Consider the following 16,582-nt stretch of genomic DNA (forward strand, 5'->3'; position numbering starts at 1 on the left):
GAAACATCTTCAGAGTTCAGGAACATCTGTGACTTGTTCTAAAGCTCCTCCAGCCTCGTCTCGACCATGACCTCTGGTTCTTCTTCTGACAGTCTCAGGACCTAAGTGTTCTTCATGCTCACCGTAGTGCTCTGCTCAGAGAATCAAGGCTTTGACTCATTAGGCTGGAGCATGGCTCTGCTTCACGAACACGTCTCTGCAATATCAGCAGTGACAGTCGGCACACTGACTCATGGGAAGTGCAGTTCATAAACATATTTACTAACCATAAATATGAACAACTCAGACGCACAATGATCAGTAATGTCATCACCTTTATTAATATTAAAAGCAGTTTGAGACAAAGACATGAAAGGAGGCGGTTACAGTCCAGTGTCTATGGCGTGTTCTGAGATCACCGAGGCATCGTCACCACCTCCAAACGTGTCGCTGCAGATTCAGTAGTACTGACAGGTGTAGAGTTAGAAAACCAAGTTCACTGTAAAATAGTTATTATCAAAAACATTACTGATCCCTTTGTGAGTAGAAAAGAACTCTGTGGAGCTCCGGGGAACACTTGATAACCGCCGTGACAAGGAAAACAAGGTAGTTAGCACATTAATACAAGTACATGCTGTGAGCCAATCAAATCACTTTAAATCACCAAAGGAAACACGGAGCACATGAGCTCGTTTGGTGAACGACGTCTGTTTTCATTCAAGTGACAGGTGTCGAACTCCAGGCCTCGAAGGCCGGTGTCCTGCAGGTTTTAGATGTTATATTGATCCAACACAGCTGATTTAAATGGCTAAATGACCTCCTCTACATGTCCTGAAGTTCTCCAGAGGCCTGGTGATCTAATCATGTGATTCAGGTGTGTCGACCCAGGGTGAGATCTAACACCTGCAGGACACCGGCCCTCGAGGCCTGGAGTTGGACACCCCTGATTCAAGTGAAAAACGCTGGGTATGAAGCATTGAGGATGATAATTTTCACCAAACTTCACTCAGTGTTTAAGTAAAGATGTGGAACGAGACGGCGCGTGACGTTATGTAAGGACACAACAAACCAACGAGTATAATCAGAGTGACACCTGAAAACAGCACAAGTGTAATAATGACTCGTTTATTCACATGTGACGGAGCGAGTAACTGTCCAACAACACAAACTACTTTCTTCAAACGTCTCTGTCCTTCATCATTAGTTACTGTAACTGAACAGGTCGTTTTTAGAATCATTTTCTTGTCTTTGTATCCAAAGCTGTGACTTTACTGAGCAACAGTATCAGGATTTGTTTTGGGCGGAGTCACGTGTAGCTTTGTCTTTGAGCCCAGCTGGAGCCTCAGATCAGCTGAACTCTGTGTTTGTGATGCAAACTGAAATGTACTAACATTTTCTAAATAATTTGTCTGTAGTTTCCACAGATGATATCAAACAGACAAGAACAAAGTGGTGTCACAGTTTTGAAATCTAAAGCTGAAAAGTGGAGGTTTGGGCTGCAGCCATGTTAGGAGCCACAGCTTTATAGACGAGAGGGTGGAGGCCAGCCCGACTGTCAGCCAGTGCTATTATTTTAATCAGTTTCTTCGCTAACTCAGTTTCCCTGGGTCTTTTCCCGTGTGTTATGAATAAATCTGATCTTTTTTGGTACCAGTACTGGTTTTATTTTGTTGTATTTATCCGCGACACCTTAAAGGCCGGTCCGTGAAAATATTGTCGGACATAAACCGGTCCGTGGTGCAAAAAAGGGTGGAGACCGCTGTTCTAGAAATACTGTGAAGTTGGGTATTTTCTCACGAGTCCATGGGAACTGGTTCCCTTTGAGCCAAGCAGCACTGAGAGAAGCTACAGCTGCTGCCTTTAAAATGATCCAAGAAGATAAGAACAAATAATAAATCCTCTTTAAACAGAAGAACGGTTTCTGTTTTTCAAGTTCCAGGTCAGTCTCAACGAGCTCTAAGGTGGACGTCTTCACTAAAACTGATTTCAATCTGAAACGAGCCGATTAAAGAATACTGAGGTGTCACACCGGAGCGAGGGGTAGGGCAGTGGGAGGAGTTTAGCGATCCACTCCAGTGCTTGCAGAGCTACAAGGTGGTGATGAACGTGGCAGCAACATCCTCAAACACTTCCCTTCTTCAGTAGAGAAGGAAGTCATTGAAGTGATCCCTTCTTTCATTCGTACTGTGTATTTACAGCATGTTTAGCTGCTGTCAGTGCAGCATGCAAAGATATCCACTTACAAACAGATTCCTCCCTACGGTGCTGCAGTCAAGCGCAACTAATGCAAAGGTACAGGAAGCGAGTGGTTGAGTGTGAGGAGCACGAGCCGCAGTCCTAACGATGGCCCGTAATGACTACAGTGAAAAATATCTAATATCAAAAACATTATCAAAACTTCTACTCTAGATGTAGCTATCAAACCTGGAGCGCTGCGAATGCTAACAGTGCTCTCCTTCTTTGTACAGTAGTTACTCACAGTGTTTATATACAAGTCATTTCACATATTAGTGCCTTGGAACAAAGGTGCTGGTTCAGTAAGGGATGGTGCCGTGATCGGGTCTGATCTCCCCGACGTGCTGGAGCTGATCATGGGGAAGAAGGACAAAACATATTACAGGTCACATCTGCTTTTATATCACCGTGTAAGTTTGGTTGAGTTTAAGTGTTTACCTTAAACGCTGCATTAGGTAAAGAAGCTGGAAAGGAAAAGACAGAAAGAGGCGTTTAGTAACTGTACGACTCGGTGCGTCACTAACAAGCCTGCTGCGGTGACAGAAGGCTGAGGCTTAGGGTGACACCACCAAGGATCTTCTGCAGGGTCAGGGAAGACTTTGCAACAATCACAGGTTACGGCTTCGAAAGCAAAGTGCCCCAACTCTGACCGCTGACCATGACTGCATCTCTGATGTACAGTAGCATCACTTCACTCAGTACTGTTAGACTCCTGAATGACGATGTTGTTCAGTAACAGACAACTGATCCTTATGAGTTTAACTGGACGCTGACAAACAGGGTCCAGTCAAACATGAACAGCATGTTTGCTCCACATGTTTGAGTTGCACCTGTACCTGATGTAACCTCTGATCTGTTTTACCTGAAATGATGCGTTTACATCGACTGCTCACAGCACAACAATAAAACGCCTGCACTTAGACATTACATGGGCTTACGGTTCATTTCAGCATTGGTCTGAACATCTTAGTGCTTATGTTGAAGGCCCTGCATTGTGCTGGACCCTAACCCTGACAGCCTGCTTTGTTCCTGCAGGTCAAACAGCTGTTTCTGCTGCAAACAAACGTTTTTATTAATTTTCCTGGACTATTGTTGATCGTTATTTCATCTTTTTTCTTCTGTTTCTGTGGGTTTGAACTCTTTTCCATCATATTAAGGACGTCACAGGCAGCATAACATTTCCACGGCCTCTCCAGACCCTTTTCGTGTCTTTCACATTGCTCAGGGTGAATCTATGAAAAGCACAGGGCCCCACTGGTGGACCTGCCAGTTCTGGTATTCTATGGCAAAGGCCAATCAGAGTCCACTGGAGGCCGCCCCATGAAGTCTGTTGTTTGGTCAGAGCCATTACACAGTGGCCAGTTAGAGGTCATCCTGTTCCTCGTTGCATAAAGAAGCAAATACTGGTCCTGCTGATGGTTTATGGACGTACAGTCCTCTACCTGCCTGCTACTGCAGACTATGCTAGCAGACAGCAAGCAGTACTGACGTGATGCTATACTCTGATTAAACGTCAGCTGCTGTGCTACCAGCACAGTAAGTAGTAAATACATTAGTGTAGTTTGACCTTTGACCTCAGGTTTGCTGAATGTTGTGGGTACAACACTGACCACAGTGAAGGCAAGCCTAATATTAGCATGCTTTGGTAGCATTCAGATGCAGCTACAGGGCTTCTGTGCAGTTTAGCACAACAGGAGCCACGTTTGGAGAAAGTGAGCTGTGACTGTGCCACTGTAGCCAAACATGCTAGCTGTTAGCTAGTTCCTGCATTGTTTTTTCAGCTTCTTGGGCACGTGGATTCCTGTGTTTCTGTTCATCATGGCGTCGTTATGTGTGTGATCAAAATCATATCAGCATTTCATTTCTAACTGTGGCACTTTAAAACCAGGACAGATGGTCTGCTGCGACAGTCGCTAACGTGTTGCTAACTACAGCTAGCTAACACCGCTACACTAAAACAACAGGACATGCTGCATGGAGAGCAAAGAGCCAGGCTTTGGTTTGAAATACAGCGTGTGGATGGTGGGACAGACGTACGTGTTCAAGTGCTAACAAAGCTTTAATATGCTAGCTGCTGGTGGGGGTTCTTCTACTGCCAGCTTGTAGTAATTAGTAGTAGTTAGGTGTTAATACGAAACTGAATTCATTAATTGTAATTAAAGAATTATTAATTTAATAATTTATTTTTTAGAATTTTTTAAATAAAATGTATTTGTTATATATTCACATTTATTTTTAAATAATAATAATAATGAAAAATGATGAGTTTGTGGCACATTCTTGCTTCCACACAACACTGTTAGGGTCACATGACTACCCCACAGCTGCACCTTAAACAGCACACAGATCACACAGCAAAGCTCAAGAGAAGTCTCCACATGGATCCATCACACCCACCGGTGACAAACACACATGCGGTGTGTGCGAGTGTCTCACGAGTAGTAAGCCGACGCTTTCTTGCTGGAGTACGGTGGGAGTCGGCGCATGTAGAGAGGGGGGGGCACCCTGATGAAGCATGGAGGAGGAAGAATGAGTGTGATGATGGAGCTCAATAAGCCTTGTCCCTAAACAGCAAACTGAATGTTACGCTTGATTCATGCGTCAGAGCTGCAGGATAAAACTGTGACGTTACAACAGCTATGAAAACAAACACGAGTCCCAGCAGACAGGAGTGTTTGTGTGGATGCAGGTTTATTATGGAGCATTGCAATGAAGAAATGTTGCTCTTTAGTTCACACTGCAGCCGTAAGCTGTGCTGATGTTTGCTGACTGTTACACTCACTAATACGACAGCTCTTACTGCAGAACATTTAAACGATTTACGAATGTTTTTGATGATCATTTGCTGCAAAGTGAACCGACTGTGAAAAAGGGCGTTTTGCACCCAGTGTGTCGAAGTCCTGTTTGGAAGTGCAGCCACATTTATCTGACTCACTGAAGATTCACAAAGTCCTGAGAACAGCAGTCCACTTCAGTACCCTGCTCAGTGAGTCTGACCTCTGACCTCCACTCTTTCAAACAGCAACACCAATCAAAGCGCAGCGTGAACCCTCCATGAGGTCGCCTAGCTGTGCGAGTGTTTAACACCTCCCAGAGGTACGTTTGCATTTCTACTGAGGCTGGAAAACACAGAGCCATCAAACATCTGTACGGTCACACGATGTTTACAGACAAATGTCATTATGGTTGGTTATTGTTCAATGAAATGTTAAGACCTGAGAGTACTTTACACAGCAAAAAGAGACGCTCTCCATCAGTGCATTTAACAAACCAGTCATGGCAACCAGTACGATCCCAATAACAGTGATTGGATATAACGAACTATAATTCTTTCAGACGTGCTGCTGCCATCAAATGAAACGAACCTTTGTTCTTTATAAAGCTGTTCTGCTGTCACATTTATGACTTTGCAGATTGTTGTGTTCTGTTATTATTCACATTTTACACAGTTTGTCCCAAAACTGGGGAAAACTGTCTCCCAGTACTGACGGATGTGTGGACACGTACTGGCCACAGCAGCTGTCTGCAAATCGTTTCATTTACTGGTACAGATGTTGCACAGTGGATCCAGCAGAGGGCGCTCTGACTGCTGTAAGGACCAGCTGCTGGGAGCAGAGCTGTCTGTTCTCACATCAAGTATGGCTATCAGTTAATAACAGAGCCCGTGTCGGTGTGGCTCGAGCTGCCAATCAGTGAAACGTGTGTGTGCAGCATTTTCTCACCAGCTCGCCCGCACGGCCTCGATGTCGCTCACTAAGTTTTGAGCCAAACAAATTCCAAAGATCTGTGGATGAAACACAAGAAGAGTTGGACACCCGAAGGACCCGAGAGCACGATGCGTTCGCTCGACACCCGAAGGTGCGCGGCACCGACCTGCAGCAGCGCAACGCCGATGAAGATCCCCGCCACCAGCGTGAGGTTGTCCTGCAGCCACTTCTCAAACTGGGGCACGCAGCCTTTAACGTTGATGTAGTCCTTCTGCTCGGAGTCCTGCGTGCACACAAACATGTGTCATTTCAGATATTCATGTCCCGGGGCTTTGGTCGTGACAGGAACAGAAATGACCTGTAACAACGAGTCTGTTTCCTTCTTTCTTTGCAACGTTCAGACTTCTGATACTCGGAGATCATCATTTGTATCCTCGATTACTAAAAGTTTAACAAACGTGGCGTTTTTGTCACGACTGCCGTGACCTGACCTGTGACAGACGGGCCTTTAACAGCGTTATGGAGCTGATGGATGAGCATGTGATGCTGGTTAATCACATGCTACATGCATGTATCACAGCCTTCACGTGTACACACACACTGACAGGAAGTCTGAAACACATTTAGTTTTATTATGATCCAATCTGCTGCCCTCGAACAAGAGGTCAGAGGTCATATATGACATGTTTTAAATCTTAGTATTATACCTTCTATATGTTGTTGTGAGGCCAATAAATCATTACGATGACCCAACTCTGCGCCCCCGCACTGGTTTACCAGTTACTCACTGGTTTACCAGTTACTTACTGGTTTGGCTCGAATGTCGTAGCCACACTGAGTGTTGATCACGTCCTCCTGAAAGCAAGAAACAATCCTGGGTTTAGCCGTGAGCAGGTGGAGTCAGCTGACCACACCGGTGACAAACAAACGCCAACATCAACAACGATGTGTGGGGAAGTCGTACCGCTGGGTCCTTGGTGCAGCAGGAGAAGGGAACGCCGCACTTTTCCCGACTGGGGTTTCCATCAGTGCAGTTAAAATAGATGTTCAGGTTCCAGTCGTCTGCTCCGAAAGCACCACAGCACTCCCACTGCAGCCAGGCACAAACACTCCTGTTAATAGGACTGCACACGATCAGCACACGCTTTAAGGTGGTCCGAGGACGGACACGTAGAAAGACGCGCGTTAAAAATGGACACTACTCCTTAAATGATCCAGTTCATGTCAAATACAAACTTTCACTACAATGAACCCGTCCAGCACATAGACTGCACCGCAGCTTTACAGCTTCATGGACACGGCACGTGTATTAGCATGCAGGCGTGACGCGGACGCTGTTACAACGACACCAATACCAGTATGATCATGTATGATGATGGTGTAATAACATTGTCACGCGTCAGTACTTACATATTCCTGAGTGAAATCGATGAGGTTCTGCAGGTCGATGTCGTCCCGATACGCCCGGATGTTGTTGTTGATGAACAGGTTGAGCTGGTCTTTAATCCAGTCCTTGAAGACAAACGCCAGAACTCCCGTCGTTAACTCCAGGAAGAAGATGATTCCAAGGAACACCGAGAACTACGACAGAAGAAGCAGACGCTCAGCACACTGAAGCCTGCTGCTTGTTGATGCGTGACAACGATTTGGAACATACAAACTTCAGTAGAAACGTGTTTTCCCGCAGCGCTCCGATGCATCCGGCAAAGCCCAGGATGAACATAACCCCCCCAACCACCATGAAGAGCCAGACTGGGTCCAGACCCCCCAGGTCTGTGATAGATGAGAGGTTGGACAGGACCCCCTGCAGAGGACAGACGCAGCACTCAGTCTGAGCCGGTTTGGTCAACAGGGCCACAAATAAATGCATGAAGTAGTTTTTCAGCGTCACTCTGAGACAGGATATTTCTAACTTTAGAGATGTTGCACAAATGGAAGAAAGCAGTCTTACATATTTGTTTAATATGTGCACTGAAGGACATGTCCTGGTCAAAAATGACTCCAAGGTTCCTCACAGTGTTACTGGAGGCCAAGGTAATGCCATCCAGAGTAAGAATCTGGTTCGATACCATATTTCTAGGCTTTTCAGGGCCGAGTACAATAACCTCAGTTTGATCTGAATTAAGAAGCAGAAAGTTAGCGGCCGTCCAGGTCTTTATGTCTTTAAGACATTCCTGCAGTTTAACTCATTGGTGTGTGCTATCTGGCTTCAGTTACAAGTGTTTGAAGCAAAAACCAACATTTGACATCATCTTTCCAAAGTTGCTTATTTCAGTGCTTCGTTTATCAGTTCTGTGAACACTTCCCACGTTCAAACAGAAGTGCTGTCACATGACCCTGGGAAACACGGAGCCCTCAGCTGCGTCACATTTCTGACTTTAGTAAAGTTCACATGAAAGTCAAGTACACTAAACAACACGAACACACGTGTGGAAAATGACTGACGGCTCATTAAATGAATCAGGTTTTGGATTGGAGGTCACCTGACTTTGCTTTGAAATGCTTGGCTGTCCACGCTGCAGGACAGGAGCGTGGGTTTCTGTGCTGCTTCCACGCTCGTGAGCAGCTCACGGAGTCACGCACACGCGTCCGTCACACTGGAACACGCTGACGTCTCAGTCAGTGTAATGACGTTGTTCTCACGTGTTCTTACCTTCTCACTCCACGCCCACAGTCCGATTCCCACTAAGGCCATGCCCAGCAGCTGCAAGACACGGACCACATCTCATTAAGGTGAAGATGCACGCGAACACAATCACATGACGTCACTGACTCAGTGTTATTTAAAGGTTTCCCCCGTGACGTTTCTCGTGTGTCACTCAGCAACAATAAGCAGTGTGTGTGCGTGTCCATCACACGGAGGCCCTCAGCTGTCATTAAAGCCGATTAGCTGTGCTGTGGACTAAGCTGCAGCAGGAACGCTCACGTTACTCTGAGTAAATGGTAAATGGTCTGTATTTATATAGCGCCTTACTAGTCCCTAAGGACCCCAAAGCGCTTTACATATCCAGTCATCCACACATTCACACACACATTCACACACTGGTGATGGCAGCTACATTGTAGCCACAGCCACCCTGGGGCGCACTGACAGAGGCGAGGCTGCCGGACACTGGCGCCACCGGGCCCTCTGACCACCACCGGTAGGCAACGGGTGGTGGTCTGAAGTGTCAGTAACGGATCGATGCCTCCCCCGTTACTGATAATAACACACGTCACCCACGCACAGCTGCTCACCCAGAACAGGATGTTGAATCCAAAGATGAAGTATTTGATGCAGCAGCTGACTTCGTGGCCTTTGTAATGATTCCCCGACATGATCGTGGGTGGAGGAGACACGGCCTGCTGCTGCTTCACGGGGTTCGTGCCGTGCGGGAGGGAACAGGTTCAGCGCTCCGTGGACGCATGTCACCGTGGGCTTCCGGTCCGCACAGAGGCCCTGGCACACGGACGGATGTGACCCGCTAACACGGAGGAAACACGGATAGCAAACAAACAGCGGCCCTGATCTACGCCGGACAAGTGCAGCGCATCTCCGCCGCTCCCGACAAGCGAAGGCGGCAGGAGGCGGGGCCAGTGCGACGGAGAGTCGGAGATGATTGGTTAGAACGACACAAAGGCAGGACAGTCTACCAATAGGATCCAAGGAACACTGATGTACTTCCGTGTCGTTATTGCAGCGATCGTTCCAGATCAAACACTAGTTTGGAAAATTCTCCTGAATGTGTTTAATGAAGACGCGCAAACTGTCCCGGGATTACACGGAGAAGCCTTAAAGCGCGCGGACAGGAAGCGTTTCACCCACAGTCGTGTCAGACCCACGGAACCAGATCAAGACCAAAGTTTATGACATTCATGTTTGGAGAGAAACGACACACACATTCATACACAGTAGAAATCTCAATGCTGCAGCTTCTTTCTTTCTCTCCAGGAGCCCACAGCGGCTCATACGCTGCAGCAAAACTATAATCATAGTTAAATGAATGTTTTGCTACAGTCACTGAGTCTGTGGAGGAAACACGGGGCCTCGCTCTGTTCCGCGTGGTCCAGTTAAAACAGCTGGTGAATAAATAAAAACATGTTTCTGGTTGATTTTCAGATTCATGTGAAGTTATTGGATCATCCGATGCTGGCATTGATACACGTGTTCTTTATGCCAGCACATATTGATACATTCAGTTCAATTCAACTTTATTTATATAGCACCAAATCACAACATCAGTCATCTCAAGGTGCTTCATATTGCACAGTAGACCCTACAATAATACATACAGAGAAAAACCCAACAATCATATGACCCCCTATGAACAAGCATTTTGGCGACAGCGGGAAGGAAAAACTTCCTTTAAACAGGAAGAAACCTCCAGCAGAACCAGGCTCAGGGAGGGGCGGGGCCATCTGCTGTGATTGGTTGGTTGCAAAGACATGCTGTGGAAGAGAGACAGAGGTTAATAACAGATATGATTCAATGCAGAGAGGTCTGTTAACACATAGTGAGTGAGAAAGGTGACTGGAAAGGAAAAACTCAATGCATCATGGGAATCCCCCGGCAGCCTACGTCTATTGCAGCATAACTAAGGGAGGATTCAGGGTCACCTGGTCCAGCCCTAACTATATGCTTTAGCAAAAAGGAAAGTTTGAAGCCTAATCTTGAAAGTAGAGATAGTGTCTGTCTCCCGAATCCAAACTGGAAGCTGGTTCCACAGAAGAGGGGCCTGAAAACTGAAGGCTCTGCCTCCCATTCTACTTTTAAATACTCTAGGAACAACAAGTAGGCCTGCAGAGCGAGAGCGGAGCGCTCTAATAGGGTGATATGGTACTACAAGGTCATTAAGATAAGATGGGGCCTGATTATTTAAGACCTTGTATGTGAGGAGCAGGATTTTGAATTCAATTCTGGATTTAACAGGAAGCCAATGAAGGGAGTTCTGTTTGTCGCTGTGTATTTACCACCTCCATTAATGAAGCTTCCTCACATCAGAGGAGCCACACAGCTCCTCCTACGAGCCGGGACAATGCTGGCACATCTCTCTCTGTTCCCTATGTGTTGTTTCTGTTCCGTTAAAGTGAGTTTCAAATCTCTCCAAGGATCTGTCGTCAGCCTTAAAATGTTTCATTTCCTTTTGTGTATATCCAGGAAGGATGTGTGCACATATTGTTTCCTCACCAACTCATTTTCCCTTTGACTAGTTCCTTTAACATGTTGACTAGTTTTCCATCACGGTAACCACAGTCAGCAGAAACCAAGCACAGCCACAGTCCGTTCTTTATGCTGAGGGTTTATTTCAGTTCAGTTTTCAAGAGAGGTTAAAGGTCAAAGCAACAGTGGATAGAAGTGATGTAATAGGCAGAAGAACATTTAGGAACAGTCGTTTCATGTGAGGCGTGAGCGGCAGAGGATCTGTGCGAGTGTAAAGACCGCTGACATGAAGAAGACAGTAACAGCTTTACACCACAGAGCTCCACCTGCTGACGTAGCAGCTCCGCTGACACAGAACAGAGCCGCCTGCAGACGCTGCTGATGTTTACATCATCCTCTGATGCAGGCAGCAGTGTCAGCTCCCTAATACTGACTCAGCACACGAGCTGTTCCCCGGGGAATAATTACATGTGCATTATTAATATTAAGCAGTCTTACAAAAACAAAATGCAAATGTTACCTAAAAATCTTTGAGCACAATTTAACCTCAAAATGTTCCAGAGCTCCCGCCTCAGTGCTGCCGTGCTCCTACGTGACTGTCTGTGACGTGTAAAGTAGCTTTAAAGCCATAGGTGGGCGGCTCCACCTACATTAGACTGATGTTAGCGAGCGAGGGTGTGCCTGGTAGAGCACCAGTAAGGGTTCGCTCAGAGAGCCTCTGTGGAGACAGTACAGATTCTGTGTCAGGGCTTCATGGAGCACCAGACTCCCGCTCTCGTCCGTGTAGCGCAGCTGGAAGCCCAGAGCCTCCACGGGCTTCGCAGTCAGCACAGCAGACACATCGAAGACGTCGTAGCCAGACGGCGGCCGCTGGTCCAGGGCCAGCTGTCTCTCCTCCAGGACGGGACGTTCGTCCAGGCGTCCTCGTGAAGCAATGACACTGTGCAGAGTGACAGACACGCTGAGCGGCTGAGGGTGGAGGGCTTTCCTGAACAGGACCAGCTCTGCACCCATCATGAAGGGGCTCAAGCTGGTGATGTTGAACCAGATCCATCCCTGCGGGCCTGCAAAGCATCAAATACAGAGTGTTAGAAGGACTCACACAGCTCCGCCCGTGTAAAGGCTCAGAATCAATGAAGTCCAATGTATTCTTCAAAGATGATTGTAAATATGCACCAAAGGTTCATTCATTTGAAGAATTAAAACAAAATAGAAAAATCAGCAGTGGATCAGGCGAGTCAGCACTGCATGTCGTCTTTTTTCTCTTGGTGGTGAGAAACTTTACAGCAGCAGCGATGAGCAGATTTCAGTGGAAACATCTGAAGATCGTTCTGTCTGCATGTGAAGACATTTGAAAGCAGAGAAACTAAAGGAAACACTATCAGAGGGAGCACATGACAGTGACGAGAGGGACCATACAGGAAGTCCAAACTCAAGGCCAAACATGCAACGTCAGGGTTTCTCGTGAACAATAAGACGTTTGTTGCTGCAGCAGAAAGAAGATGCAGCGGTTACTTCATGTCACACGTCAGTGATGCAAATTTAAAACACATATAGCAAAGTTCAAGCTGTTCTGATAACGCAGGGATGTTGCTGTGAACTACAAAGTGTCAGCTTAGTTTTATTTGTCCTCTAAATAGCATCAAAAACATCGACATCGAAAATCACTGCAGATGATAAAAGATCCGCTCGTCTGCTCGTTACCAGCCAAGGAGCTGATGCGCTTTATTATTGTAGTTTGTTAAAACATTTCTGTTCCTGTTCTGGTCCAGTTGGACTTCAGCTCCAGATCCAGATGTTACCTGTCTATGTGCAGCTGTGTTCAGCTGGAGCACAGCTATAAGCTAATGTTCACGCCTACACTTAAAGTGACCAAAGCTACAAAGCTGTCCTGTAGCCACGCTGATGATGATGAGTTCACATAACTATACTGAGCAGTGGGCTGTACTGTTGTTATTAGTGGAGTGAGGAGGATGAAGAGGAGGGGGAGGATGGTACAGAACAGTTTGCTGGAAAAAGTTATTTTATGCAGGCTTTGTGCGGCCTCCAGCAGCACGCATGGATATGAACAGCATGGCTGCCACTACGCTCCTCTCCACTCATGAAACAGGGATACATGAAGCTCTGTGGTGAGTCTGCACGACAAAGGGGGGATTCAAAAAACAGCTATAGCACCAGTTTGTTGTGCTACAGGTCTGTGGAGCAGCAGTGGGACTTTCCAGTGTCTGTGCTGAATGATGCTACTTCAGCTGATTCGCTGAACTGTCTCTGTGAGATTAACAGACTGAAATAATGTGCATGTTTCTCACTTTAGCTGCTTTGGCACAAATGGTGCTTTAACCTGTTGATAACTAAAGATTCCACCTTAAAACTGCAGGATTGGATCTGTGATTATTCTTAAACGCTACAATATCCAACTAATTAAGCTGCTTTTGAAGGCAACATTTTAATGTTGACTTGAGGTTTGCACGTGTGAAAGGGACTGACTGCATTTCATTAATATTAATTACAAGGCACTACAAGCATGACACTGTGATTGGCAGCAGAACCCTTACAGTTCATGTGCTGTCAGATGGCCGTGCAGGACCTTGAAGCCCTGCACGGCCATGTTTGTGGCCACAGTCGCTCTGCAAGTGCTCCAGTGAAACATATGAGCCCTTACATGACACCATGCTCCAGTTCCTCATCCACACACGGGGAACTTGCTGTTTTCTTGCTTTACTGCAGATCACGGTCTTTGATCACATCGTTATTGTCAAAGCAACATGTAAAGGATTACTGTGTTAAAGGAAGACTTTGAAATCCTTACCGCTGACACTCCGAAACCCCTGCACCAGCGTCCCGTCTGATTTCCCCAAATCCTGCACCTCCAGCGAGTCCAGCTTCTGGTAAACCTTCCTCATGTAAGGATGTGGTTTAGCATGGTGGCTTGCTGACACTTTGTTGATATGCAGCATTTCCAGAATAGCTTTGTCGAGCTCCTGCTCATCCTCGGCGTTTCTCTGCTGATCCATCAACAACAAGCCCGTTACAGAGCACAGCAGGAGGAAACCCAGCGCCACATCCGAAACCTCCAAACGTGTTCGTCCAGCCATTCTCACTTTCATTGTTTCCACCTTTATATCAGATATCAGCACTTCTGCTGCGCTGCTGCAGACAGTCCACCCGGCAGCATAACAGTGTGTGCAGGAACCCCAGGAGCTGTCAGAGCTTAGTGAACCTGAGGAATGCTACTTCCCCTCGAAAATGGAGTTTAATGAAGCACAGTGCTGCACTCTCTGAACAACCAACCACTGGGCCGATGCACTGGAAACCATGGCCATGTGACTCACCCCACATACTCTCCATTAATCAGTCTTGATACATTTATGCAGAAATACATGCAATGAAAGCATCTTTATGAATATGTGGCTGCTTTAGAAGAGAGTTTATTAGTTCACACAGCTCTATAACCTTACAGATCAAACATCAGTCTCTACTCCCCTGATGATGGTAAGAAGGCAGGACTGCATTGTAACAGAAGAGGCCTCCAGCTTGTGGGAGCACACCTGGACTGCTACATGGACCCACGTTCCCCTTCAGTGTTTACACCTCACTGCTTAAGTGGCTGAAGTGGTGGTTGTTGGCTGTCGTGGTGTCTTGTTTGACATCCCTTTACAGCATCAAGTTTGGGACGGTGCCTCTAGATTAGCTCAGCCTCTTGAAAGCTGGGCTCAAACTTCAAGCAGATCCTCAGCTTCCCTGGGAAGTGCTGGAGAGGAGGATCCATCAGCTATGTGATCCTTGGAAACAAAACACCAGCTGCTTTTCCTGCTGGAGTTGTGTGGCTTTGCATGTATGATATTATACAACTGGAACATGGTGCTGCCCCCTGCAGGTAAGCAGCAGCTACTATCCAGGTCATGTATTACCCAGAGGCACTTCTTTCCATTAGTGCCCTGTGAAGCCTTTAATCTGTGCTTTCGTTCAGTAATTACAAACTACTACACACTGGCTGTCAGAGTGTTTCCACTCTGGCTGCAAGAGGAGGAAGGCGTCTCTACTTGTCTCTCGGGGGCGGAGTTTGTTACCCAGAAAGGAGTCAGATTCTTTCAATGAGGCAGTTGAAGGGAGAAGGAAGGAAGTGCCAGCTGTTCAGGTAAGAACATGTTTAAGTGGTGATCTTTGTTGGAGGACCTTGTGTTGTTTCCTTGCACGTCTTCTTCATCTCTTTTTGTTCTTGTGTGTTTTTTAGCTTCATACATCTGTCTTCATGTGTGCATGCTATTGTGCTGACATTCACCTTAAATCTGAGGACTGCACTGAGCTTGAATACAGCAGGATATGTGCTCCATATAAAACTTATTAAAACTTGTAATTATTACTAACTGTGCATTTAAGGAGGATGATGAGCTTCAGACAACAAAACATGGTCGTGCTGTGTCCTGCATGATGTTCAGCTGTGCACAGATTCATCACTCTGAGCTCCTCTTTCTTCCTTCACTTATATGCAGTCTCTTGGACATTTTGCTGTACTCTACTCAATAGCAGTGAAATGTTAGCAGCCTGTGATTTCAACAGCGTTACCTTTTTCCCCTCGTGGCTTTAAAAGCGCTGGCTGCTGAAGGTCCCGTCATTATGTCGATGAGATGATGAGACGAAGGAATGGAGCAGTTACACATCAGCGTTGTGTGCTGGGCTTGGAAAAGAAACGAGGGAGGTCCTCATCTTATTTAAGGGAGGGATTATGAAATGCTGTTTGACCTTAAGAATATTTTATGACCTTATCGGAGACGCACCACATGTCAGCTTGTTGTGTGTCCCCCACCAGCATCCCACAGGATCACCACAGCCTGTGGTTCAGGAGTGGACAGCAGACAGAACATGTCTTGCTGATGTATTGTGTAAGGACTGTAACACAAGAGCCAAAACAGGAAGAGGATCAACCCAAAGTGCTGCAGGCAGCGTAACATTTGGACCTTTCCCAGGACTCCTGCCTCCACACTGATGCACATCAGGCACAGAGACATCCAGCTCTGTGAGAGTTCGACACACAGACATCAGCATCATGCAGTGCCATGTAGTCCTGGACAGTTATCTGACCTGCCATGCTTTGTTTGTCCGCTCCATCTCATCCACAACACTGATGCTGAGTGATGAGCTCTGGCTGTCCAAAGGTGTTGGATAAGGTCCGTGTCCAGACTCTGTCCAGGCTGGTTCTGTAGTTTCATTATAGAGACTCTGTGCATCCACACAGAGCAAACTGCTGTCATCACGCTCCATTAGCTACTGTACCCGAACACACAGTATCTGTCTGCAGGTACAGATGTGTGCTGCATATTTACAGCTGTGTACTTGACATGCAAACACATCTTGTAGCGGCTGTCGTCGTTTTGAAAAACATTTGGAGCACAGCAGCATTTTTCCACTCCAGCACCTTTGACCTGAGCTGTGTCTGAGGAAGTCTGATCGCACGACTGCAGCCAACAAATACATCTTTTAAAAATAAACAAAAGTTCTGAACAACAGCTGTTATATACTC

General features: G+C 46.5%; 2 protein-coding genes across 3 annotated transcripts; both read right to left on the reverse strand.

Annotated features, from left to right (window-relative positions):
• Positions 1-296: 296 nt before the first annotated feature.
• Positions 297-9,488, reverse strand: tspan5a (tetraspanin 5a). Of its 2 annotated transcripts, XM_086285637.1 has the most exons (11): positions 9,159-9,488; positions 8,575-8,625; positions 7,579-7,725; positions 7,332-7,502; positions 6,886-7,011; positions 6,729-6,776; positions 6,088-6,204; positions 5,937-5,998; positions 4,612-4,719; positions 2,653-2,678; positions 297-2,564 (listed from the first exon to the last, which is right to left on the reverse strand). In XM_086285637.1, the coding sequence occupies exons 1-9, from the start codon at positions 9,237-9,239 to the stop codon at positions 4,647-4,649; spliced, it is 876 nt and encodes a 291-aa protein (XP_086141763.1). In that variant the 5' UTR covers positions 9,240-9,488; the 3' UTR covers positions 297-2,564; positions 2,653-2,678; positions 4,612-4,646. The 2 variants fall into 2 exon arrangements, with proteins under 2 accessions (XP_086141763.1, XP_086141764.1); XM_086285638.1 differs by lacking the exon at positions 4,612-4,719 and having other exon boundaries at positions 9,159-9,487.
• Positions 9,489-11,177: 1,689 nt separating this feature from the next.
• Positions 11,178-14,168, reverse strand: LOC147336827 (uncharacterized). Its single transcript, XM_086287689.1, has 2 exons — positions 13,871-14,168; positions 11,178-12,125 (listed from the first exon to the last, which is right to left on the reverse strand). Exons 1-2 carry the CDS (start codon positions 14,166-14,168, stop codon positions 11,713-11,715), a joined length of 711 nt encoding a protein of 236 aa, XP_086143815.1. The 3' UTR covers positions 11,178-11,712.
• Positions 14,169-16,582: the final 2,414 nt, after the last annotated feature.

The sequence above is a fragment of the Aulonocara sp. 'chitande type north' Nkhata Bay genome, linkage group LG3 (assembly GCF_057382095.1).
Source record: "Aulonocara sp. 'chitande type north' Nkhata Bay isolate Kocher_YH1m ecotype deep benthic linkage group LG3, A_spYH_male_GT1.1, whole genome shotgun sequence".
NCBI classification, from domain to species: Eukaryota; Metazoa; Chordata; class Actinopteri; order Cichliformes; family Cichlidae; genus Aulonocara; species Aulonocara sp. 'chitande type north' Nkhata Bay.

What these genes read in the sequence shown, in the direction of transcription:
- LOC147336827 (XM_086287689.1), bottom strand. Translation starts at nt 14,168, where the DNA reads ATGAAAGTGAGAATGGCTGGACGAACACGTTTGGAGGTTTCGGATGTG. An exon ending in GGGGTTTCGGAGTGTCAGCG is followed by an intron (nt 12,126 to 13,870) that starts GTAAGGATTTCA and finishes GATGCTTTGCAG; the next exon opens with GCCCGCAGGGATGGATCTGG.
- tspan5a (XM_086285637.1), bottom strand. Translation starts at nt 9,239, where the DNA reads ATGTCGGGGAATCATTACAAAGGCCACGAAGTCAGCTGCTGCATCAAA. An exon ending in GATTCAACATCCTGTTCTGG is followed by an intron (nt 8,626 to 9,158) that starts GTGAGCAGCTGT and finishes CGTGTCTTGCAG; the next exon opens with CTGCTGGGCATGGCCTTAGT. An exon ending in GCTGCACCAAGGACCCAGCG is followed by an intron (nt 6,777 to 6,885) that starts GTACGACTTCCC and finishes TCTTGCTTTCAG; the next exon opens with GAGGACGTGATCAACACTCA.